Source organism: Manacus vitellinus, unplaced genomic scaffold, assembly GCF_001715985.3.
Source record: "Manacus vitellinus isolate BGI_N305 unplaced genomic scaffold, ASM171598v3 scaffold_2_pilon, whole genome shotgun sequence".
Classification (NCBI taxonomy): Eukaryota; Metazoa; Chordata; class Aves; order Passeriformes; family Pipridae; genus Manacus; species Manacus vitellinus.
In genome coordinates, this window is record NW_021940208.1 from 46,912,531 (window position 1) to 46,939,472 (window position 26,942).

Below are 26,942 nucleotides of genomic sequence, written 5' to 3' on the forward strand. Positions count from 1 at the left end.
GAATGAAAATGCTTATAGGCGTTTTCCTGCTACCATTGTAGGTCCAAAAAGTAAAAGCTGATCTTAGAATTTATTTAATTTTGATAGTGAGGGCTGGATTAATCTCCTCACTATTTTCAGTGCTCATTCCACTGCAGTTTATTTTGGGTCATTTAATTTCAACAAGGCTTGATCTGTTTAGAGGGCTTTCTATAGCAGCATAGCAGGACCACACAGCTCTTTTATAGTACGTACGTTCATTGCTAACTGGGAGCTCAAAAAACTAGTAAACGAGGCACAGACTTGAATAAGGTTAGAGAGGACACTACATTTTTGTATGGTTGGATTATTTAGAAAGTTTTCAGAAATAACCAATCTTTTGTGCACTGTGAGTTGCTTTGCAGATCTTGAAGTGGTGGTATACAGTAGTTGTGTGCTTTCAGAGGTAAGACTGGAGGCACTCTTCAGGTTTGAGGTACTTCAGAAGCCACTGTGGTGGAGAGTTGTTCTCAATCCTCATTTAAGGAGCATTTTAGTTTCGACAGGTAGATATTTCCATCAGGTACAGTAGTTTGATGTGATTTTGCTGTTTTAATTTTTAGATTTGCTGTATGAACCATTCATGTACAAAATAGATTAAGGTAGAATAGATCTCAGTTAAAAATGTCTGAATCAGTTAGCCTCATCAGCCAACACAGAAGTGTATGGTCATTGCCTGCGCTGAGCCTTCCCCAGTTTAACATTATGAAGGCAAAGGCCTTGTCCCTGCCAAATGAAAGAGCCAGCCTTCTTTTGTGTCCATCAAATCATGACTATTTCTGGTTCTGCTCATGCCAGCTGACAAAATAACATTACTTTTGTGGACTTCATTAAACCAGGTAGCATTAGTGATTTACTCAACAGAAGGAAAGGCGTGATGTCCTGAAAGTGGCTGCATCTATACTAACAGGTTAAAACAGCACTGAGACCATTGTTCCTGAGCATTGAGACCATTGTTTTTTCTTAAATTTTTAACTTTCTTGATGTTTTCTGGCCTCTGCTGTTTGGTATACTCCCAAGCAGTGGCCAGGGGCAGTTCAGGAAAGGGCTGTTCTCTATAGTTAAATAGCGTGGAAATAGCTGTTTGCATTCCTGTTAGCCTCAATGCACGAGAACCTTCCTGAACACGTTTAACTCATTCCTGTACAGCTAGTTATTACATCCTTATAGCAGATCAGAGGCAGAATCAGCAGTGTTTTGGTGTCTAAGTAAAAAGTGTGACACTGTTGTTTGGGGACATTCAAAGCCTACTGAAAGGTCTGTAGCTGTATGTGTGTGGGCATGCATACACAGAGCCAGTGTATGTCTGTACTGTGTGATGTTCTTGTATAGGGATCTTGATGCTTTTTTGGCTATAGGAGGATATTCCTGCTTTGCTATGGATAGTAAAGCCAATGAATCGAAAGTCTAAAAAGCATTTCTTAAAAACATCTCAATTTGGAAACTTACCTTATACAAGTTGAGTGTATCAAATGCATTTTGACTAACGCTCTAGGTCCTCTGGTTACAGCTCTTAAAATTCTGTGATTGTTTGTGAGCCTTGTCATCAAGGAGCTTCTGATCTCAGCAGGTCCTGCCCTGCAGCTGCAAAACCTCCTGATGCACCCTGCAATTTACTTTTCTGAGGGAAAATGTATCAGTGCGTCTTATGCCACTCTACCTGCATTTGTGGTCAAGCATACACAGCTTGTAGAGCTGTCCATCTCCTCCAACACAAGCCACCTCAGAGATGACAGCCCACCTATATTTTTGTTGTCTCTTATTACCTCATTACTGTCTAAAAATTCCTACTTTCATGTTGATTGGGAGCTTTCCTTTTGCTGTGTACCTTCAGATTTAGCTCCATGCACTGCTTCTAAATTTAGTCTGTAAAAGTACCAGCTTTACCTCTTTTATACTTGAATGGAAATAGTTCAAACTTGTGCTGATGTAATAAAAACAGGAGGCTAGAAGGCAGTGAACTGGAATAAGGGTGGACGTATGAGAGAAGACAAGCAGAGTGGCCACTTTAGATCCTTACTGCCATGAACACACACAATTATTTTTAATATGATGTACTTAAAAGCTGCATTACTCTAAAAGAAGGTTTCAATTTGTTATTCATAATGTAATGTAATTTATAAAAAAACTTTTATGTTGCAATAACACCAGATACTCTAACAAAGATGCTATGAAAGGCAGTTCAGGTAGTCTGGATAATTCTCAGAGCATTAATTCTATGGCAGTGATCTGTACTTAACAATGAAAATGCTGATTCAAAGCCTTTCTGTTTTGTTTGGGTTTTTTTCCTGTGTCTAATAGCCTAAATGATCAATCAGAGGTGGTGGGCTGAGGCAGAGCTCAAGGCCATCCGCTCCTCCCAGTCTGCTACAGGACAGTTCACAGGACACACCCTGCGTTTCATTAGTTCTTGCTTAGTTTATAGTATCATATTTTGCTCGCAGGCATTAAACTATCATCAAAAGCAGCAGGCCGATTAATGTGACTTCTTTTTCCAGGGTCGTTGTACAAGGGAGAACTGCAAGTACCTTCATCCACCAACACATTTAAAAACTCAACTGGAAATCAATGGCAGGAACAACTTAATCCAGCAAAAAACTGCAGCAGCAATGCTTGCCCAGCAAATGCAGTTCATGTTTCCAGGGACACCGCTACAGCCAGTGGTAAGTGTATTTCTCTGATGGTGTTAATGGTAAGTAAAGTTGAAGACTATATTGACCTGCAAAAGTTCTCTAAACTAGTAGCAATAAAAATAGTCCCTGTCTGTTGACTTAAGGAATTGCCGAGATGCTAGAGATATGTGCATTTATATTTGCATTTGAAGATAAAATGGAGTGTTGCTGTAGATTTGATTTATATTTCTTTTATCCCAAAACAATTTGCAATTTTTTTCCTCTTTTCCGCCTTCATTCAGTTCATGACAGGTTTGCAAGGCTTTTCCCTATAATCTTTCTGGAGGTGAAAATTTGAATAACAACAATAATTTGCTAGTAAGTCATTTGAGTAGAAATGCCAGGTTTCTCAGGAGTCTATGGGTTTGAATGGCTTTAAATATTATTTAGTGCCAATACCAGGAACCAAGGTTAATGTCATTCTGGATAGCATTTTCTTACTCTGTTGGAGTCTGAAGTGTCCCAGGATAAACAGAGAACTGGTGGTGTGTGCACATCACAAACTCAGTGATTTTGTCTCAAGATGATGCTCATGGTGCCTGGGACACTTCTAATCCAGAAGGTGGCATGGAACTCGAGTCTTGCATACATGAGCAGCATCAGTTGCTCTGGGCTGCCCTTGCAGTTGGGCTTCTCACTGTAGCAGACTTCCAAAGCATGGTTTGGCACGTAATCTGAATTAAACTTTGCACACATGGCTGCTGCTGATGTTTTTTCAATCTAAATGCCTAGTGTAAGGCATCCCACTGGAGTGGGATTTCTTTTCCAATTTGAGGCATCTGGAGTGTTGGCATCAACTTCTGTGTTGGACTTGCAAGGTCCATTTATAGTTTATCAAAAGACATAGGCACTCCTAATTACCATTTGCTTGGCTTTTTTCAAACATCTGCATTTGGTTTTCTAAGTGCCTTTGTCTTTCCATGGGCTACTGCAGAAGTCAAGTGTAAGCATTTCAGAAACAGATGTCTGTATTTGGTCACAGGAAGCTCACCCCAGATGCCTTTTTCAAATGTGTTTTTGTACTTGAAACATCTGCTGTCAGGTGTGATTGGGAATTGGGTGTCAGGACTCCTTGAATTTCACATGTTCATCAGATTGTATCTTGGTTATGTTTGCCTAATGTGTTTTGATATTTTGTGGGTTTTTACTGCTTGAGTTTTCATCCGAAAAAGTTTTGATGAAGCAATAGATTCCACTGCTTAGTATTATGAGAAGAATTGAAGTGGAAAATTATACTTTTTTCTTCTTGCCCGTTTCGTCATTTGAACTTTACAATTTCATTGACGTAATGTCTTCTGTACTGATTACTGTGATAAAAATGCCAGGTTTTATTTCTCTGTCTTGCATAAATTGCCAGATTAAGATGACTCAGCCTTGACCAAATGGATAAAAAATGAAAGAAAATTCTATAGAAGTTATTTGACATGTGGATTTATTCATAAAATTTTATCTGATACAAAGCTGTTATTTGTATTTCACATAACACATATTGTCCTCAACATAGTTGAGCCATTGTTTCATATAAATGTTCATTATTACGCCCTTAAGAATTTAACTCACATTTGACATATAAACTGGGTTGCTTGATATCAAGCAGTTTTGATCACTGATAAAACCAGAGCATCATACATTTTTAACTCTCTAGGGCTGGTAGATGCCATTTCCATACAGTTGTTTATCCTGGCTAATCTGTGTGCTCAAAACATCTTTGTACTAAATTACCTTCACTTACAATTTAGTAATTGGTTCCAAAGGAAAAAAGAAACCCCAAACAAACTGAAACCCAAAACAAAACAGAAAAAAACCCCACCCTTCTAGCTCCTTTGCTGTCTCTTGCATATTTTTACATATTGTATATCCTGCAGGCCACCTAAATGAGAAGGCACTCCTCCCTTGTTAAAAACTGGTTTGACGTCTTAGTATTTTGCTGTTATGTTTCTAGCTGCTGGCTTATTTGGAAACTTAATTTCTGACAAAGCTAATCTGAGATGTGTCCTGTTTTTCTGCATGGTTTTTTCTCATTTATAATTATAACTTCATTCTCTGGGGTAAACATCAGCTCTGCAGAACTAAAGCACTTTCCAGGTCTGAGTGTGATCTGACCATGGTGATGTTCTGCCTCCACCCCCTGTGGAGCTGGTGGTAACAAACCCACTATTCTGCCTCATCAGGGCTGCGTTTTAGCATCACACAAGTGTTCTTTCTTCTGGTCATGACTTCACTGACTCACTGTAGGAAGGCATGAAACAAGATTTTTAGACCCATATCATTTCCTCCAATCAAAGTTTTTCATATGATGAACTCTAGCAAAGCCTGAATAATCCCTTTCTAAATATTGTGTCCAGCTGAGATTATAGTATTTATTCTGCCTGCCACTGGTGACAGCTGAGCACACAAACATTTGCAAAGGTGAGTTTTTTAAATGTATGAGCCACAGTAACATATTGCAGGAGGTGGCAAAATACAGTATGCAAACAGATGGAAGTTATATGCCAAAGACCTCATTGTGTATACTCTTATTAGAAATATGACTTTAATATAGTTAATAACGCTTCACCTATGAAATCTGGTACTTTGAAAAATAACCTGTTTTCCCAAGGAAAACAGGTATTAAGAAAAAGCAAAAGTCTATGTTATTTCTACATTTAGATGTGTAAATAAGCCTGCAATGTAAGCTGGACCTCCACAGAGATTCAGGTTAAAAGTATGGCTTCCTTTGCATCAGGAGACTCTTTTCCAATAATAGTGTTAAAAAGGCAGTTCTTCGTGTGCTGCTCCAGTGTGTTACATGATTAAAAGAAGAGTATGCTGTGTGTTTTGCCAGCTGTTTGAAATTTTTTCATTAAGAAAATGAATCAGTGCCAGAAAGAACAAGCAAAAGACAACTAATAAGCTATTGATTAAGGGCCTTTTTTTTCATCTTGGTCTGTGTTTTCCTTTTGCAGCCCACATTTCCAGTGGGTCCCACAATAGGAACGAACACGGCTATTAGCTTTGCTCCTTACCTAACGCCAGTAACACCGGGAGTTGGCTTAGTCCCGACTGAGATCCTACCCACACCGCCTGTCATTGTTCCTGGAAGTCCACCGGTTTCAGTCCCCAGTTCAACTGCTACCCAGAAGCTCCTCAGGACTGATAAACTGGAGGTACTGTAGACACCACTGTGACTAGAAATACATCCTCTGTTAGGCTGTGTGAAAGATCCTGGAGGGAAAAGCTGTTGGTTTAAATCTAGACTTAAATTTATTTGCTACAGGTAAAAAAATTTGTAACCAGGCAGGATTTCTGCACTTGCAGCCAGTGGTAATTAAACACTGTTATTTTTAAGGTAGTACATTTGCTTAAATTTAATAGACATCAACATGAATTTTCATCTTTTTTAAAGTTCATGACCTCCAAAATACCTCAGGTATACATGCCTTGATGAAATATCTAGCTAGCATATTTTTTATTTCAGTATTAATTCTGTCTTGATTTTTCTGCACTGATAGTAAGGGAATTTCGTAGCCTTATGGATCAATATTAGGGGAGTGGTGTAGCCCTTCATGCTTCAGCTGCAAATAGACATGTTGAATGTTACCAACCTTGCAGCAGGTGGAAGGGACAAGCCCCCAGTTATGTGCAGAGCGTCCCAGGTATTGATGGATGTCTGCACGGCTGGACTCAGTGGAATCTGTGAGATCCAAGGACATAAGAAGGCCAAATGACTTGCAGAAATGAATGTCCTTTCCCAACAGCCTAAGCACTAGTCTCTACAGCACATTTCTTCCTAGGAAAAGAAGTTCATTCTCCTCATATTTGAAAATTATTTTTAAGAAGGCTCTCAGTTCTGTTTGCAGACTCCATAAAAAATACAGTGCATCTGACATGTATCTTCCCTGAGTTTCAGCAAGAGGAACTCCTTCCCTACCAGTCAACCTGCAAGAATATAAAGTGTAGTTAGAAAGGGATGAAATATTTTGTCATTCCCAGCTAGTTTTGCAGGGGTAGTTACTTCAGTAAGTATCCTTTCCAGCTGTTTTCTAAACCGGAAAAAGGAAAGGCACTTGTGAATTCTTCTGTTGCATGTCAAGTTTATTTAGCCACTGTACTGCAGAGCTACCCGAGGAGCCAAGAACGTAAGGGTAAAATAGATGCATTTCCCTCTCCCACCAGAAGATGAAGGGTTTAATAAATTGAATTTTCTGTAAAACTTGAACTAACTGGGGAAAGCGGCAAATCTGTCTTTTGGGGGCACGGGGCTCTCCTTGCCCTTTCATCTTGCACAGAGCTCTACCCCTGCAACATGTGTTGTTTTGCACGTAGGTGTGCAGGGAGTTCCAGCGGGGAAACTGTGCACGTGGAGAGACTGATTGCCGCTTTGCGCATCCAGCAGACAGCACAATGATTGACACAAACGACAACACCGTAACCGTGTGTATGGATTACATAAAAGGTCGTTGCATGAGGGAGAAATGCAAGTATTTTCACCCTCCTGCACATTTGCAGGCCAAAATCAAAGCGGCGCAACACCAAGCCAACCAGGCTGCAGTGGCAGCCCAGGCAGCTGCGGCAGCTGCAACTGTGATGGTAAGTGCTGGCATATATGGCTGCCTTTTTTTGATGCCTATTTTGCTTGAATTTGATGCTATTTGCTTATACTTTCTTTTCTCTTTTGCCTCTTTTGGTAAAATTTTTCTTTTTTTTTTTTTATTTTGGTAAAAGATACGAATTTTTAAAACTATTATTATTGCTTGATGGGAGGAAGCACTTTTTTTTCTTTATGCCCTTAATTTAATGCTGTATTTCTATTCAAGACAGTGAAGCAAATGACACTCTATACCACTTCTGTTCTCTGCCTTGATTATATATAAAATTTGCCCCTAGTATCTCCAAACAGAAACAAAACTGATAAGGTTCAGTGTTCCCAGGAGAACAGGGACACATATGCTGTTTTAGCTCTTTGATGACAGATATACATGTGGAAATTTGGAAGAAAAGGAAAGAGAGAGCATTTGCCTTGGAGATCAGTAGTAGAACAGAAACCTCCACTGAGATTCAACACACTCCACCTTAGCAGTCAGACAGTTAAATAGCTGGCCACCGTGGTCTCACCGTTTCGGAGTGGAGAAAAACTAGCACACTGCTCTATTCTACCATTAGTGCCTGTCTGAGGATGAGAAAGAACTGCCCTCTGTAGATACAAAACTATCCCAAAAGATGAAAAAGTGTTGCCTGTATCTTTTTGAACTTTGGTTAGATGAATCTCATGGCTAGAGACTTCTTGCCTCTCCCACTGTCATGGGCCAGTTACTTGAATCATGGGGTTTAAAAGTAGTAAAGTAAAAGGGAAATCATTAAGAAAAAACATTGTAGCTACACTCAGAAGAAAACAGATTGAGGGCTTTTATTTTCTGATATTTTAACCTCTTACTTAAAACTGTTCAGACAAGTCAACCCATCCATTTACCAGTATTGGATCCCTCTTATAGTTGCTACCAGGAAAGTTGATAAATTTAGATTGGTATTGATAAAGTTAAATAAATCAAGCATGCAAGATCTGAATTGGGAGACAAAACTGCTGGCAGCAAATCGAAGAATCATTGTCCTCGTTGCTGGCAGTGGACGAATAATTAAGCAGATGTGGTTTGTGGACTTGTGGGCAGTGCATACAATAGTTATAGACAATACAGTTATTCTCTGGGTAAAAAGCTTACCAGAAACACAATACAGTACAGTATATAACTACCCCAAGCTATTGTATTTAGCCAATAGCAAAGACCAGACTTTTTTGAGGGACAAAGGGTAAGTTATGCGAGAACATAAACCACCAAACAGAATAATATTTCTTAAGTTTTAATATTTTTTCTCTAATACTCTAACAGTCTCTGTTTCAAATTGGATGATTTTTAGTTAAAGTTTCCTGTGCTTGCAGAAATTGAATACCATCTGGAAATTAAAGCAAAGAAGGTTGGGTTTGTATTCTGATTAGCTTCTGTTGTGCAATATTTATTGTTCATTTAGAGAGTGTGGTATTTCTAGGCACTATACTGAAGAAGAAAGGAGAGAGATGAGTGGATTATGGGGTTTTTTTGCACTTCAGTAATGGTTGTATATATATTCTGTTATTTTAAATAAGCCTTAACTGGAGTTGCATTAGCCTCAAAGCAAGATGAAGCATCATTGGAAACACAGAATTGAAATATTAGCAGTCTAATGTCACTGGAGAAGGCAGCTGAACAGAGTAACTTTTTGCAGAAAAAATTGTACAAAATATTCTAATGGCACATTTAGGCTAGCAGACAAGATTCTTTGCAATTCAACTATTTTTTGCTTAATATAGACTTGAAATAATCAGATAGAGTGAATGAAAAATCACCAGAATGCCAATAACAACAAAAAAGTGGTAGAAATGGCCTTACATGACTGCAAGGCCACCCAAGAATGACTAAGAATACTCAGTTGGATCTGGAGAGCAAAAGGGAAAAATACATATGCTTGCCTATAGGGTTCACTTGCAGGTTGCTCACAGGTTGAAATTGTGTCCAAGAGGTTTTCCTTCCCAGGGGAGCCCAAGGTACTTATATAGATGGGAGTTGTGCATAGATAGGCCTGGAGCACTGTAGGCAAAGCTGGTAAGACTGTTGGAGGTCGATGAGTTCTGCATTCTGCCACTTTTCAGAACGTGCACTATCTGCGTTTCTGTACACTAAGGGTTAGAAATTTGTACTCAGATATACTAGGTCACCTAATCATGTAAAAAGAAAGGGGGAAGCCACCGTAAAAGAGGTACACATATAGGTTAAATGTGAAAATGCATTAGAAGAGAGTGTTACCTGTCATTGTGCTTGTGGAACTCCACATATTCATATGGTGCTTCAGAGAGCATAAAACATCACTGAAGACTGTACAGCCTAAATGAAAATGTGAATTCATAGTTGGTATTGGAAGGGACCTCTGGAGATCACCTAGCTCATTTCCCCTGCTCAAGCAGGGTGAGCTAGAGTAGATTGCCCAGTACATGCCTGTTTGGCTTAATAATGCCTCCAAGGATGGAGACTCCACAACTTCTCCTGACAACCTGCTCCATGCTACCAGTAAAAAGAAATACTTCCTTTATATAAAATCTTACATTTAAATGGAATTTCTTGTATCGACATTTGTTCCCTGCCCCATCTTTACCCTGCTGTCAGGTATTTGTATACATTGATGAGGTTTCCCCCTGTATCTTCTCCAGGCTAAAAGGTCTCTATTCTGTCAACCTTTCCCCAGGTAAGAGGTGCTCCAGGTCCCTTCATCATTTTTTGGGCTCTTTATGGGACTGTTTTCTAGTGTGTCCATACCTTTCTTGTGCTGGGGTGCCCAGACTTGGACATAGCACTCCATATGCGGCCTCACTAGTGCTGAGTAGAGGGGAGGGATCACCTCTCTGCACCTGTTGGTGATGCTCTTCCTAATGCAGCCCAGCATGCTGTCAGCTGCCTTTGCTGTGAGGGCACATTGCTGTCTTGGTGTCCACCAAGGTCTTGAGGGTCTTTTCTACCAAACCTTGGTGGCCGACAGTGTGTATTGGTGCTTGGGGCTGTTCCTCCCCAGGTATGAGACTTGGTATTTCTCTTTGTTGAACTTAGTGAAGTTCCTCTGTGCCCGTTTCTCCAGACTTTCTAGGTCCCTCTATGTGGCAGCACATCTATCTTCTGTATCAACCACTCCTCCGAGTTTTAGAGCACTGGAAGTCCACCTGTTTCCCATTTAACCCATACTAAATATGGCTGTCTATGAGGATGAAGTGGTGTTGAAAACCTTTTTGAAGTCAAGAGAAAGAACATCCATTGATCTCATTTCACCCACCAAGCCAGTCTCATCTTAGAAGGCTTTTAAGCACAATTTCCCTTTCACAAATATATGCTGACTACTTCCCATCACCATCTTGGCTTTCATATGTTTGCAGATGGTTTTCAGGAGGATTTGCTCGATTGCTTTCCCAGAGATGAGGTGAGGTTGACCAACCTGTGAGTCCTCAGACCTTCCTTCCTGCTCTTTTTGAAGATAGGAATACCATTTACTTTCTTGCAATCGTCGGGAACTTCCCCCAGTCGGTCGGATCTTTCAAAGATAATTAAGAGTAACTTTGCAGTGACATTGGCCAACTCCCTCAGCACCCATCTGTTAGTGCATTCTGTTAGTTCCTATGGATTTGTGTACATCCGGCTTGTTTATATGTGCTCTAGCCTGATCATCCTCCTCCAAGGATAAATCTTCACTTCAGACTTTCCTACTGGTCTCCCACTGTCCTGAAGACAAGTCTTGCCAGTAAAGATGGAGATGGAAAGGATTGTCAGAACCTCAGCCTTCTCAATGTCCTGTGTCACCAGGTTGCCTGCCCCATTCAGCAGTGGAAACACATTTTCTCTAGTCTTCCTTTTGTTGCCGATGCACTTGGAGAAGCCCTTCTTGTTGGCTTTCACATCTCTTGCCAGATTCAACTCCAGGTGATCTTTGACTCTCCTGACATATCCCTGCATGTTCAGGCTGTGTCCCAGTTCCTCCTGAGCCATCTGTCCCTGCTCCTACCCCTTGTGTGCTTTCTTTCTCGTGTTTGAATTTAATCAGGAGCTCCTTGCATATCCATGGAGGCCACTGCTGTGTGGATCTTACTTGTATTCCAGGAGACATTATAATTTGCCAACGTGACATATGGCAGACAAATACTATGCCTTGGATCTTTGATAATTTTTATTATTATCTTTATTTCCTTTCCATAGCCTTTTTCTCTCCAGTCTGTAGCTATTGATTTTTTTGGTTGTTAGTTATGTAGGAGATCAAATGTTAAGAAGGAGATAACCTGATGGAACAGAAAGAGGCAAAGGAAATTTTACTATCAGGATGAAATAAAAGAAAATATGACTGTAGGGGAGAAAAATGAGCAGTTTGAAAGCCTGAAAAGAGTGGGAGACTATGTGGAAACGAGGTTGATGAGTATGCTTAGAAACAGATCAAGTTAAAGCCTTTGGGTTGAGAAAACTGTGAGACTGAACTTGCTGTGAAAGTTGAGGGGAGAGCCAGCAAAAAACTTCAAAGTAGGGAGATGAGGTTAAGAAGAGCATGGAGAAGAATTGGAGAAAGGCGATAATAAACAGATAATAAGTTCAAAAGTGAGATTAGATAAGATCTGCATTTGGATAATAAATGTAATTAACTGAAATGCTTTACTCTTAGTGATGTTGATTTGAATTCGTGGACTTCATCATTGCATAATGCTGAATTCAGTTGTACTGCTTCACCTCTGTAGACTTGGGTCTGTGCTGAAGGCAGAGTGGATCTGAGGCTGTGCCCCATACAGGCAGAGTGATGCCTCTCAGTGGTACCTGTGGCAGGTATCACACCTTGGCTGCACGGTGCCCTGCTTAGACAGAAGTCTGTCCAGATCCTAATTTTGTACCAGGCGTTTCTTGTTATGTCTGGGTCTTGGACACAGACAGATGAGCAGATCCTACAGATCAGGGTATGTAATCCAGAAAAGTGCCAAAGGAGAGATGCAGATAATGTTGAGAAGACTCATGCAACAGAGACAGGAACAAGGAATAAGCAAAATGAGGACTATTCTGCAAAATACCCTGTTGACACTAGCTAACCTTGTGACCACAAGCTCTATGCAGGCATTTTGTGCCTTGTCCTTTTTTTTCCCCCCACTTTTGTTCCCTATTTCCACATACTGATTTCAAGGTCGACATAATCCGTATATTCTAAAAAGAGCTAAATACCAGCCTGTGTTTAAAAAACAAAAGCAAAAATTTTGATTTCTAAATAAATTTTTCTTTCCTTTCTAAATGTTTTTAAGAATTGTTTAAGTTATAAAACTTGAAAGTAATATTTTATATGAGAAAGATTTTTACAGAATACCATCATATCAGCCATAAGTTTGATCTTATTATGAAAATATACATAAATGTATATGCCTATGTACTATGCCTAGATACTTTCTTTTAAAAAATTAATAATGCTGGACTAATATCGTAACTCTTAGGTTAATGTTCACTTATGAACTGGGAGCATTATTTTTACTCCCTGCTCCTGACCTGAAGCTAGTACTGAAGATTGTAGCAAAATTTAGAAAGTGTGTTTTCAAGTAGGTTTTCAGTTCTGAAAGCCTTTTTTCCCTCTCAATGTAATGTGGTAAGTTACAAGGAAAAAAATCTACAAAAATGACCCAGCTATAGGAGGAAAAAAAAGGAATTAATGATAAGTTAGTGTAACTAGACGTTGGCAAAGGAGAGCCTCTCTCATTTTGAATCCCAAATCCATTCAATGATTCACTTCTCTAAATTAAAATACCTTTGCCTTGTAAGCACTGATGTTAATAGCATTCATAATGTGTTACAACTTTCACTAGTGCTTTACATTTGAGAATGTAGCCTCCCAAATCAATTTTGCCACTTTGAAATGTGACTTAACTAACTTATCAGGAATTCCTATAGGCGTATCCTTAAAACTTTTTGCATCTCTGTGAAGTGTTTATATGATGCTTAATAGTGTCTGCAAGCTGCTGTTTTACTCAACTTTCCTGAATTTCAAACATCTATATTTTACTCTCTTATATGCTTTTAACTAAGGTATAGTAGATGCATTTTTGCTTCGGTACTAATTCAAAATGTAATATTCATTTCTTTAGAAGACATTTTTGTTGTTGTGCATGCCTAGTGTTTTGTATGTTGTATATTGCATTCAGAATATTTTTTTCCTTCTCACCTATCCACAAATGCAATGCCGTTCCCATGATGCACCTCTGCTTGCTGTTTACCTGTATGTTAATTCGCTTGACTCCCATTGGCCCACTGCCATCATGTGCTCGCTGCCTGTTATTAAAAGACTCAGTCGACTGCCAAAGCAATGAAGCGACCTCTCGAAGCAACTGTAGACCTGGTACTTTGACCTTTCACCTTTTGCTTTGCATGTAGCTTTTTTTTTTTTGTTTGTTTTGTTTTTGGTTTTTGGGTTTTTTTTCCTTCAGAGAAGCAACTAATGAAATTTGTATCGCTTTACTTTTCGAACATCAACCGGAAATGATTTCACATACTCGTTAATTTACCGGAAGCTCTATTTATCCATCTCATTCTCATACGTAATAAACCGCAGACTATTTAGTTTGGTTCCTAACACAGTTTCATCTTTTTTAAATCTCTCATGAAAAGTTGAATTGAGATAAAACTGCTTTTGTAATTAAAAACGTGTAACGTAATCCATTAATCTGTATAATAATAGGAAATGATATTTAAATTAAAAAAAAAAAGAAAATACTTGGCAATGAAACACAAGTGGTTTTTTCTCCCTGTAATATTTGAAAACCTACTTAAAGGCAATGCCATTTTCGTTGCTTTAAAGCAAACGTTTCTTTTCAGTAGTTGTGCTGCTACAGTTTTAGGTTAATAGTACCATGCTTTTGCTATCAATAACAAAATTTCACTCATTTTACATTGCTGTGCTTTGAGTTAATATGCATGGCAAGGCATCTTTAGCCGCTTTAAAAAATACTAAGTTTTCATATTTGTATATATGTTACAGACAACGTCTTAAAAATGGCGTCATTTTAACTAACTTTCTTATTTACAGGCCTTTCCTCCTGGTGTTCTTCACCCTTTACCAAAGAGACAAGCACTTGAAAAAAGCAATGGTGCCAGTGCCGTTTTCAATCCCAGTGTCTTGCACTATCAACAGGCTCTTGCCAATGCTCAGTTGCAGCAACATGCAGCGTTTATCCCAACAGGTATGTTGTACCCACATTGAACCAATATTGTGTTCCTTAGGTAGCTCCAAGTCAGGCAGTTGCACTTAACTGCTCCCTGCCCCACTTCAGGTGAAGTCTGCACAGATAATTACATGTTATTTTAATTCCTCTTGCACAGGATGACAATTCAAGGAGAAACTTCAGCATGCCGTTAAGCTGCATTTTTGCACATTCACAGCCTTGCTCATCATTATCCAGAGTTTGCCCCTTTTTTGCCTACCTTAAATTGGCTGGATTTTGACTCGTATCTGCCAGCACTCACCTAGATGACAAGAGGGCAAAGTTCCGCTAACAAAAACGCTGGGAAAAGCATCACACTCCAGAGATGCCACAGCATCTTCCTGCTCCCTTGGCTGCTGTTGTGCAGCCGTGGGGATTGCCCCAGCTGCACACGAGCACCCTGAGAAGGGGAACACCAGCCATAACCTTCCAGTCAATACTGGCAAAACACATTGCTTCCTGTAATTGCACTAGAGGGCTTTGAGGCATCAGATGCATTTTTGTGGTTCTCATTTTGGAACACCACCAGAACTTTTCCTAGCATTTGCAGCTCATAGCTGGGGTTACACTTCCTCATAAGGATGATCTGAAGATGAGTGAATGCAGTTTACATTTCAGTGCTCATAACTCTGTAAAAATCAGAGCACCATGGCTGGTGGCAGAGCTTCTCTTTGACACTGTGAGAAAAGGAATGTGCTAGGTGCTTGTGTAAACAGTAACAACATAACCCTTTAAATTATGTCAGTCACCCCCACTCCAAACTTCCCACAGGTAAATATCCTGCCTAAGGAATTCTGCAATTTCATTCAGAATTGACTAATAATATATTTTAGTATCAGAATGTTATCCAGTGTGAACTTCCAGAATGATTTAAAACTACGTGTTTACAAATGCGTTTGACATTTCAGCAATGTTATTTTAGTTTATAGAAAGAATGTCGGTAAAACAAGGAATGAAACACAACACATGATGATTTCCCAATCTATCAGCATTCCCATATGTTTTTAAAGATAAAAAGCAAACACAGATGGCTTTGACTTCATGGAATTTTTCTATAAGGCCTCAGTAACAACCTTGGAGCCTGCCCCCGTATTTGTAATAGTAAGTTATAGCATGCTGTATTTTTAGCACATTGGTGCACTAGAATATCTGTGGCAGAAAACACATTGACATTTATGGGAGTGTTTGGGGAAAAAAAACAAACACGTGAGACTGCCTATTTGGACATGAATGGAAGACTGCCCTGTGCTTACAAACATGCCGAAATTTCCACAAATTTATTTTACATTGAAACCCTGAGAATTTGCAGCACAATAGGTGTTTTTCCTTCTTAAGCACTCCCTTTTGGGGCTTATTGCTATTATTTGCAATTGCCAAGGACTTCAAATTAACTATGGAAAATACAGTAGTTTAAACCTTTTTCAGTGAAAGAGCATTTGGATATTTTCCAGACTTTTGGAGTGTTCATGCTTCCTTAAGTAGCTCACTTTTTGTACTTTTATTGTGTGTCCCTCTTTCCAGCTAATGGTTGTAATTATAGTTTTATCTGACAAATTTCTGATGGTAAGAAGTGTGGATCTTGGAAGTAAACCTTACAGGCCAGGTTGTTGGCAAGCCCCAAAACAAGTGCATGAAAAAAAAAAAAAGAAACAGAAGTGTAACATAACAGATGGAGCCCAAGCCCCAGAGTAGAAAACCGTTATCAAAAGTGATGAACCTCCTGGTCTTCTCAAACACCATCAGCACCTAGAAAGGATATTAGAGAGAGAAGTGGGGTATGGGACAAGGTTAGGAAAGGGAAACCCCCTCTAGATGAGTGGGTGTCATGAGTTTTCCATTAAAGATGCTGCATTGATATTCCCATGTTTCCTGGGAAGGTTGGATTTGGCGGGTGTAAGGACTGTCATGCCACCCAGGTCTAAGGAGCAATGCATGACATTATCTGTTGCATTTTAAATGATTATGTGGTATTTTCTAAACTGGTATAATTTTCAAACGTGTTCTGTGTGTGTGTGTGTGTGTGTGTGTGTGTGTGTATGTGTATTAAATTTTAAAACAAGTTTTGCTGCTGGAATATATATAAAACTTAATTGTTTTATATAACTCCTCTGCTTTCTTAACCACTGGCTCCCCTAACAAAAAGTGTGGGGCTTGACTTAGCATGGCTTACCTCCAAAGTTCTGCACTTTGTTTGTTTTACATCAGTTTGATTGCTTTGTCACCTTCTCCTTATTGTTTGGTGAACGATCTTAAAAACAAGAGATCTTTTCTCTCTTTCCATTGCTGTTTGTTAGTGTTTCTATAGCCTCTAGAGGAGGAACTTTGTGTATCTCTGGGAACTGTTCTTGGGTAAGGTCATTCATAGTTACGCCAGTACTGCAGAGTCCTGTAAGGTGCTGTGGTAGTAATTAAGCAGGAATACAGGAAGCATATTCGGCTTTGTGTCAAATATGCATGTATCTGGGACCAGTCTCCTTCCCTGCGTACCTTCACCAGCTTGCTGTATGTACTCTACTGAATATGCTGATGTTTTTTTCCATTTGGTCTTTTCCAGAAAGGTTAAGCATTCCAGGCAAGCAGTGCTTCCACACTCTGAGGTGCACTGGGAGCCTTCTGCTGCAATTTTACACACTTTGAGGTGTTTAGCTTGGGGAATTGTCAAAGTAGTGTTTATTTTCTTCAGAAGCACCGCTCCACCTCCAATTGTGTTAAGAATGGGTACATTAACATCAAACGCAAATTTGGCAAAGCCCCTGCAGAATAATATTGTCTTAATTTCATTTTAACTTCTTTCTCTGATGCATGTCAGAAAGTTGGTGAATGTTGATCTGCGCAATATTGAGCTGTCTGAATTATGCAATGAGTTCTAAAATTCCCAAATACCATGACCTTTAATCAAAGATGTTTCTATAAACAAAAACTTGTTGCTACAAAAGTACTATGTGAAATGATAAAATTAATAAGTAAAAAAGTTTATGAAGTATCCTGAATATGCACAGAAATATGCCAAAAATCACACAGTATATTTAGGATTTTAGTAAGAACACAATCACCTTTTTGTGTTAAAGCAAACCTATGAATGACCTTACAGTTTCATTTAACTAACTTACTTCTCTGTGGTTATGCTTGAATCTCAGTTTGAATGTTAACTCTAAACGGCTAACCTGTTTCTTCCCTTTATCCACTTTTTTCACCTATCATTGCATGACACGCAGGGTCAGTTTTGTGCATGACACCCGCTACCAGTATTGGTAGGTTCCAAATTTCTTTATTGATCTCTTTTTCATACTGTATATGATGTATATTCACTTGTTTCAAAAATCCTAGGCAAGATTTAGACACTGACTAGAATTAAAGGTTCGCTTGTCCTTCTGGTTGACTTCGCAGAGTGTTTAGATTTGTAGATGAAAGCTGCAGTTTAGACGTGATATCACCTGCTATAACAACTACACTGCAAAAGCATAATACCATGAATTCCAGTCTGCTTTTCAGTTTTCAAAGTTTTATTTCTCTTTATATTTTATATTGGCTAGTACTATAAAATCATAAAATACTGGAAAAAGCCAGCAAATTTTCATCAGTGTTTTAAAGTTTCATAGTGGTGTGCCTATTTCTCCTTTGCTGTGTGTTAGAAAGTTTTATCAGCGTTTCCCAGAAATGCCTACTTTGATCCAGAGAGGTTCTGTTGAAACTTGTGATCTGAATCTCACTCCTCCTTTAAATATATTTGCAGCTTGAAATTAACATTTTGGGCATGCAAGGGTGAAGTCCAATGCAACAGCCTCTAAGAGGCTATAGCCCTATCCCAGTGATTTTACTTTTGGGGTTTTTTGGGCCTACTCAGATAAAATGGTTAAAATATCAAGCCTTAAAACATCAAGTTAATAATTCCCCCATGAAGATGCTGATTAAAATTCATTTTTAAAATGAGCAAAAGCAGTGACTTTCACAAAATCGATCTTGCTTTTTTAGATCAAACAAAATAGTATTTATATCAGGAAAATTATCATCATCCCTCTCCTGATTTTTGCCTCAAAGCAGATGGTAATTTAACTCTGATAAAGTCAAACAGTTACGCAGTGCTAGTAGGAAAAAATGCGTAAATTGGATTATAAAGGAAGACAGTGAGTATCTGGCTTACTTCAAAATGAAGTTACATGAAAATAATTAATTTTTAATTGTGTTTAAAAATTAAGATAAACATTGATCAGTTTTCTTCCCAGTTCAAACCACTGTGCCTTTTTGTAGTAGAATTTTATTTTGAAGTGATTTCTGTCTGTACTGGGGTAAAACAAATAACCCATGTAACAATACGCAGGTAACGGGCTATTTTGGTAAAGACCTCATTTGTGCAAGTAATCTTCTTCTTAGAGACAACAGTCACATTTTCAGTGGTCCTTACTCTTTTTTTTTCTGGGAATCGCTGATTGTGTTGACAACCTTCCTTTAATTGTACTTGTAATAAGCTATTTTCCCCTTTTTTTTATTTCTCCGCCACGCTTTCTCGCTTTGCACTGTGATTGCATGCCATCTGCCGGTTTAACCCATGATGATGGCTTGCCGCTCTTGATATTCACCATGCCAAAAATACCACTTCTCTTACCATAATGCTGCACCCTCCTGTTCATTGCTTCCATGGTTCCCCTCCTGAAAGTACCCATGATGCACAACGCTACGGCCGCCACTGTCTCTGCAGCAACAACTCCTGCAACAAGTGTTCCCTTCGCCGCAACAGCCACAGCAAATCAGGTTTGCTCCTTTTAAAGCTTTCTTTCACAAGATCCTGAACTCTAAATGAGTGCTGAGATTTTTATTTTAATTTTTTTTTTAACAAAAAAAATTCTCCCGGAGAATTTTTTTTTATTTCTGTGTTTACCCCATCAAATTTTCGTTTATTTTTAAGTCGTTTATAGCAAGTGTTTGTGGGACAGGTTGCACTTATTTAGAGTTAACATTTGTTGCAAATAATGATGTAGCTGTGTTTTGTGTTGCGATGTTTGTACCTAATTATTGTGTAATTAACCCAGCTGGAGTTAGAATCACCGTAGTACTGGACTACTTACAAAAGTTTATTATTAACACCTAAGTTCAAAAGGAAGATCATCCCAGATTTCAAACATTCAGGTGTGTTCATGTAGCCTTCTCCATGAGGTGTGTGGAAGTGACTAATTTGTAAGCATGGAAGCTGTCAAAAATGACAACCAGGACAAGGCAGCTGGAAAAAAATTAAAAGAAAAAAATTGAATGTTTTCTATAAATGCTAGTGATCTAAACAGCACTCAAGATATTTATGACTATGCTTGCTTTCTGTTTGAAAGTGTATCTTTAACCTGGTAATTATATTTCCCCAAGGAAGGATGTTATTAGAAAGAACCCTGAGGGTTATTGGCTGAGGCAGGCTAGGAAAGATGATACTTTCTCCTCTTCTTCTGCAGTTTATGTTAATAACAGTTTTCATTTTGGTAAGGATTCCCCCTCCTCCTGTATGACCTGATTCCCACAGAAGACATATCTGTTGGAACCCATAGTGCGTAGCTTTGACTCCTCTGTTGGGGCTGTAGAGATTTCCACCCTAATGCACCTGGCATCTCTCAGGGAAAGGATTTGCACAGCTGTTGGGTCGCTCTGGCTTTTCCGTTGCTTTGGAACCATACTCCAGCACTTCCACCTGAGAGGTGTTTTCCCTCAGGTTCTGAGAGGTCAGATTGAAGAGGAAGCAAGCACATTTGCTCACCAAGAGAAAGCAAAGGGCTATGTCCCCATCACCTTTCCTTGTGTTGCTCCTGGACAGACCAATAAGCTGTTGCAGACCCAGTGGATATTCTCACCTGTTGATTCATTCCCCTCCACTTGCCAAGGGCTTAGAAAGAAATCAGTGAAAATGTTTTGCTTAATAATGTTATACCAGCAGGTTTATTTTTTTTTTTACTGTCATTCCCAAAACTATTTGAGTATCCTGTGGAAAAATAGAAGTTGTTGCAAGAGTTTATTTATAATAATTTATGAAAAATATACTACCTCTGAAATACACCGTACTTCCTTGAAGAAACACAAACCAGTACGTTTTCTCTTTTTTTTTTTTAAAGTTCATTTGCCAACATTGTGGCATTTGTGCTTCTAGCGTTTTCACCAAAAGTGTTGCTGTTTTGTGCGTACTTTTCTGAAGCTAGCTTGTAAAAAATGCTTGAAAGTGCAGCAGGCAAATGGTGTATTTCATGGTTCTTTCCAGAACAGTGTCTGCAGCAGAACAGTTTTTGGTGGTATCCAGTGTAGTTTTGTGGTCCCAAAGTGGTGACAAAGGGGCTTGAAGATGCCAAGGGACTATGAGAAAATGGGGTGGTTTGGGCAGGGTTTCAGCTAGGGACCCTCTCCAGCACAGAAATGCAGCTGGGGCAGGTCCACCACCCGCACTCCTGAGTGCCAGAGGGGCCAACTGTGGCTGAAGGTAGAATGTATGTATGCCTACAAAAGGACCAGTAAGCAGTCTTTTTTTTCAGTTAATAGGAACACTTTCACACAAGTAACTAGTGCCACAAAGACATAGGTGTGCCTTAATGCAATTTCTCATCTAGCAGGATGGCAGGCAGAGCCCCTCCTTTCCCAGTGCAGATTTTGTTTGCGTTGGAGGATTAGAACATTTTAAATTTAACAGCACTTATAGAAACTGTCTGTTTTTTTAGTGGTATATATTTGTGTGTGTGTATACATACAACTCCATGCTGAAATTAATGGATGGTTTAACAGGAGGATGGGTTTTCACTTGTTTAACTTCAGCCATTTGGAAGTTTGGCATTCAGTCCATCTGCTTTTCTAGAAGTCTGTATGAGGGCAGGGTAAAATTGCCCTGGAGGGTCCTGCCTCTTTCTCTTGCCTGTGGAAGGAGTGTGGGTATGTTACCAAAGCTCTGCACTGCTGCCTGTGGAGGAAATGAGTCCCACTCTGGCAGCTGTTCTCATTGGCTTCTGTAGCACGTGCCGTCGCTGTCTTTTTTTCTCACTCTTGTTTTTGTGTTAGTCATTGTGAGTCTTTAAAAGCTACTGTAGAAAAACAGTGTATTTCAAACTAGGGTAAGTAGTTAGTAGTTACTTCTTCTTTATAAGAGACGAAACTCCCAAATTTTCTGTTCATTTACAGCCTCCTAAGATTGGAGACAAACCTACAACACTAGGAAAGGTCTCATAGTAACTCTGTGGTCCTAACTCTCAGTATTTTTTTAGCCCAAGAAACACAACAGGAGTAGGTTATTAACTTGGTAATTAAGATGACTTTGTTCATGATCATAATGTTCTTTGTGTCCTCTGGTATGGTACTCCCAAGTATTTAATTTTACAACCTGAAGACTTCAACCTGTCCCATTTCAGCTCCCACAACTTCTACTCACAATGCTAGGCATGAAAAGAAGGTTTTAGCAGGGCTTAATCATTTAGCTTAGTATAATTTGGCTTAGTATTTTGACATGGGGAAAAATGTCTGGTCTTCCTTGGATTGACTGTGATGATCCTGGTGTCCTTGAAGCACCAGTGGAAAGGAAAAGTCGACATCCCAAAAGTTAGAGTCAGCTAATGGCTGGAAAAGCCTAAAAACTCTGTTGGGTCCAGTAAATTATTTAGTATGTGCTGTCAGCTTGTATTTTGAAAAAAAAAAGAACTCTGTCTCATGTCTTCTGTACGTCCTTTATTTCAGAAAATAACACAGATAGCAGCTCAAAATGTATCTGCATTGACACACGCACAGTCAGTCATGCTTGGCCAGCAACTCTGGGCATTGTGTGTTCAATGTATGGCACAAGGCACATGAGGAGATTGTGTAGGATTAAAGGCTGTACTGTAGTACATCTGTACAGGGTGACATCAGTTAAGAATACATGGAAAATTGGGAGGAATCCCTTGCTTTTCCTGACTTACAAAGGGTAGGTTTTAAACCAAAATAATTTTCTTGCAGTGTACTTCAGAGGGCAAGAGCATCGCTTTGGCTCAGTGCAATGGAAACAGGATGCAGCAAAAATGCTGCAAACCCTGTTTTACGAAGCCTGATTAAAAACTGACTATGTTAATATAGGCACTGGTGGTCATGCTGTTCACTGTGTGAGGACATCCCTTAAGGGAGTGTCCCCGCTTACTCTTATCTGCCAGGCTGTGGTGAGAGGATATGGAGGGGGTGGACTTCAGCTCTTCAGTGAAAGGCAGGTGGGCTTCCAAAGGTATGTGAGGAGTCCAGGAGCATGTCTGGTCAGAGGTGAGAGGCCCTTCCCCTTTTCCTTCTTCCCCCCTTCACAGTTGCTCCAGCCATTCCCTTTAGAATGGGGCTTGAAACCTCAGCTGCTTAAATGTGCTTCAGAGGTAGATCCTTAATGACCTTCTGTTCAGGTGTTTTGGGATGCTGACAGCATTTTCTAGGAGCAAAGTTCCAAGTAGTGTGAAATGATCATGAGAAGCAGTGTTAGGGCATGTATATGGAGGGTTTGGTCCTAGCTCCCTCTAGTGCATGCATGTGGACAGAGTTATGTGAAAGTCTTATTTAAATATTAATATGGTCTTTATGTGTAAATATATACTTCAAAGAACTTTACCAAAGCTTTTAATTGTTACTTCTGTAGCTAGTGGACTAGCAATACTCCAGCAAGCAAAGAAACTTACCTGCTCAGCTTCTCCCACAGGTAGAATCACAGAATCATTTATGTTGGAAAAGACCTCTAAGATCGTAGAGTCCACCGTTAACCCAGGACTGCCAAGTCCACCACTAAACCATGTTCCAAAGTGCAGCACATTTTTAAATACCTCCAGGGATGGTGAATCCACCATCACCAGCCAGTGGTGAATCCACTTTGGACAGCCTGTTCCAGTATTTTAACAACCCTTTCCATGAAGAAACTGTCTAATATCGAGTCTAAGTCTTCCCTGGTGCAACTTGAGGCCATTTTCTGTCATCCTATCACTTGTTACTTGGGAGAAGAGACCAACCTCCACCTTGCTGTAACCTCCATTCACGTAGTTGTAGAGGGAAAGAGTAGTGTTTATTGATGATTTTGGGCCAAGAATGTACAGTGCTGTAATTTCAGGATGATAGAAAAGACATAGATCTTAAGGAAAATTATTTGGAAGTTAGTTTCTCTTCTTGTTTTACTATTTGCTTTGTAAACAAGTACAGGATTAGAAACTTAGGGAAAGATTAAGTAGAGCCCTCTTGGAGGGGATGTTCATGTTAATGCAAATGCAGAAAGATGTGACTTCTCTACCCTGCACACCAAAGATGGTTTAACAGAGGATGATTTATCCTAACATTATTTGAGAGAGGTGTTATTCTGAATTTTGGGGTTGAAGTTCAATTTTAAATAATGGCAACACCTGCTTGGGAGGGCTTTAAATTTCTAAGTAGAAAGCCTTACTACCGTTTCATTTATATGTATGCCTTGGTGAGTCCTGCAAGAATTAAAACGTTAGGGCTTAGCCCAGAATTAAGACACTTAAGTGTTGGTGTCTGAGTGTCGGTGTCTACATGCAAGATACAAGTTTAAGTACTCATTGTAGACTGTGAAGTTTATCGGCCCAGTCAGATGAAGTCTAGAAAGCAGTCTGGCTTGTCCTTCAGAAGTCTCACAGGGCTTGGTTCAGTTGCCTAAACATGTTTCTAGTGACGTTTAAGATTATCCTAAGATAACCTTGGATGTCTAGGTTATCCAAGACATTTTCACAAGCTTGGCAGATGCAATACAGGACCTACAGGCAAATATGCACACTTACTTCTGAACTGGCAGCTGGGTGACAGGCAGGAGACCTTAGCCAAAATGGTACTAAAACCCTGGTGAGCAGATGACCTGAGCGTGCATTGGGTGATCACATGAAGGGATCTGCAGGCTTTGTTGGCTTACTGACTAGGTTTTATTACCTCACTGAGTGTCACAGGGGGTTAAGACAGCAATGTTTCTGTGTCCTAATCTGTGTCCTCAAGCTCAGTTGGTGCTTGCTTAGTTCCTGGTTATTAGATGACAATTACAAAATTCCAAATGATTCCAAATGATGTGAGTCTTGCTCACATTACATCAGTTCAGAACAGTACATGGCTTTATATTCTGTAGCAATGAAAATGGACCAGAGACTGACAGCATTAAAATAGCATTACAGAGAATGCTGCTTAAAGATGTTATTTAGTGACAACAGGTATTATGACCTTTTACCAGGAAGGAAAAATTAAAGGAGAGATCCAATAGAAGAGGGAAACATTCATAAGCTGTGTCTGAAAAGAAATATAAGATCAACAGGCTGTCTCATGCTAAGGCTTGTGATTATCTGGCACAGCTGTTTTAAATTATGCATCAGCATTCTCACTGAATTAGGTGGCAATTATGCAGATATTAATTATGAAATTATTCAGTAGCCTTCAGTTTTGTCAAAATCTGTTAGAACACAATGAAGCAAAAATAAAAATAGTTATGTTTGAGAAAAGGAAAATTAAAATATTTGCCCCAGCAAAAACTAGTTAACATATTGTAAAATACAAACATCCCAAATTTTTGCAATTCGAGGTACTGTATGTGGGTGACTCCCTCGGGAGGGAGCAGAGCCAGCACGTGCAGCAGCAGAACACCTCTCCTTGCCAAGGTGCCTGCAAAGGCAGCACCACTCCCAAGGGAGGCAGATTCTTCTTAGGCTGAAATGTTGGCCCCTACTCAAGTGGATCTCTCCTTCTGTGTAAAGCAGAAGTGCCAGTTGCTCCCTCTTGCAAATATTGCCTGGTGTTCCCCAAAAGGGCTTCCTCTCCAGTCTACCTCTCTAACCCTGGGAGGCCTTCTGGCAGGGCAGAGGGTTGCCCATAGCACTGCTGACAGGCTTTTACTCACTGTTCCCTTTGTTTCTCATGGAAACCTGCTGTACTTGTAAATGCAGAGAAGAGTAGCAACATACTGAGAAAATGAATTGAAAAATCTGGTAGACAGTAGCAAATGGATTTTTTTTTTGTCCTTTAAAAGCAAGCTTTTGAAAAGGAACGTGGGAAAGGAAAACAAATGTAAGAACTTTACAAATAAGAGCCTATACAAATTCTTATTAGTGGTTTGAAAATCTTTAATTGCAGTTTCTGAAAGAATGGGGCAACAGGTAGGAAAGCGCTTCTGCTGGGAATACTGAAGAATCTAAAGAATTTTTGTCTTTTTATGACTGAAAGTTTTGGTCTAAAAATTTCATAAAATCTCAAGATAAATACTTCTGTCATGGTTTGAACTTCTTTAGAAAATTTTGTTCAAACAACAGAAAGGATGATTTGAATCTGACGTTAAAAAGTCCAAAAAAGGAGACAGAGGAACAGGTTCCTTTCTGAGACACATTTTCTGAGGGAATGCTTGCAGGGAGCCAGCCTGTGGCAGAATTGGGCCTAGGAAGCCCATCTATGGTGCCTTGGCATGTGGAATGCAGTACTGGACATCTTACCTTGTACCTGTACCAAGATGGAGAAACCAAACTTAAACTGCTTACTGCCTCTTTCATGCTAGACAACCAGGAATCACAAGCCTCAATTCCATCAAGTTATCTTGTCTGACACTGAGTTATAGGTAAGTAGCTGTAACTTGCAGAATTAACAGTTTGCAGACTCAAGAGAGAGTTTCCAATCTTAAAGCCCACAAGAAAACTTTATTTTCTTAAACTGTAAGTTGGAAAGGAAGCAAAGCCAAAAGATTACCCTGGAAAATGCAAGGGAACTGTATTTTAGTCTCATGCAAACTTCAACCAAGTCTTTGTTTTACTTTTAATAATAGCTTTTGGTCTCTGATAGTGTGTTGTTTCTCTGTAGATGTTGCAGACTTCTGTGGGCTTGCATACAGAATTTTAGATCACGTGCTTATATGCAAGAAGCCAGTTGGAAGAAATGGAAAAATCTCTGATTTGTTTTTAGAAATTCTCCCATCATACCTCTCTCCCTAGTGTAGGATTAAGACCTGACTACTTCTGATAGCCTGCTAGATGGCAGTGTCACACAACATCAGCAGTAAGCAAAGGCAAACACTTCTTAGTTTAATATAAAAAAAATTCAAAACAGATTTCCCTTTCCTGTTCTAGACTTTTAGCTTTCATATCATTGAAATTTTTAAAAAAAGTGTTGATTACTGATATGATAACTTCCTTTTGTTTTCTTGCTTTCAATTATTCAATAAATGATAATTTGACAAGTGGAATAGAAGTCTTTTGGGGCATGTATTTATTATTTAAACATAGGAAAATTTTTCTAAGGTCATCTAATTTTGTAGGCATTTGAGTTTGTTTCATGGTGCATACACACAGCTCATGTGAGTCTGTGTTTTTCCATCATAAAATTTTAACAACATAGAGCAGTGCAAAGCTCCAGATGTACTTGTTTGGGATTTTGTTCTCTGAAATAATTGCATCTGCACATCTCTAGTTTCTCCAGTTATTTCCCCTTGAATCAAACAAAGACCATATTTTTATCTCAGTGTATGATTTATTTCCTACCAGAAATGCCAGTCTTTGGCTTTGAGT

At 39.3% G+C, this 26,942-nt stretch overlaps 1 protein-coding gene across 9 annotated transcripts in view; it reads left to right on the top strand.

Annotated features, from left to right (window-relative positions):
- Nucleotides 1–26,942, top strand: part of MBNL2 (muscleblind like splicing regulator 2) — a 92,909-nt gene that overhangs the window by 55,703 nt on the left and 10,264 nt on the right. For 2 of the 9 annotated variants that reach the window (XM_029960936.1, XM_029960935.1), the window contains exons 3-7: nt 2,517–2,681; nt 5,636–5,836; nt 6,996–7,259; nt 13,539–13,592; nt 14,280–14,433. In XM_029960936.1, coding sequence (XP_029816796.1) covers nt 2,517–2,681; nt 5,636–5,836; nt 6,996–7,259; nt 13,539–13,592; nt 14,280–14,433 — 838 coding nt within the window. Of the gene's footprint in view, nt 1–2,516; nt 2,682–5,635; nt 5,837–6,995; nt 7,260–13,538; nt 13,593–14,279; nt 14,434–17,669; nt 17,706–19,108; nt 19,204–26,942 lie in introns of all 9 variants that reach the window. The other 7 variants (XM_029960934.1, XM_029960939.1, XM_029960933.1 and 4 more) reach the window with 7 other exon arrangements.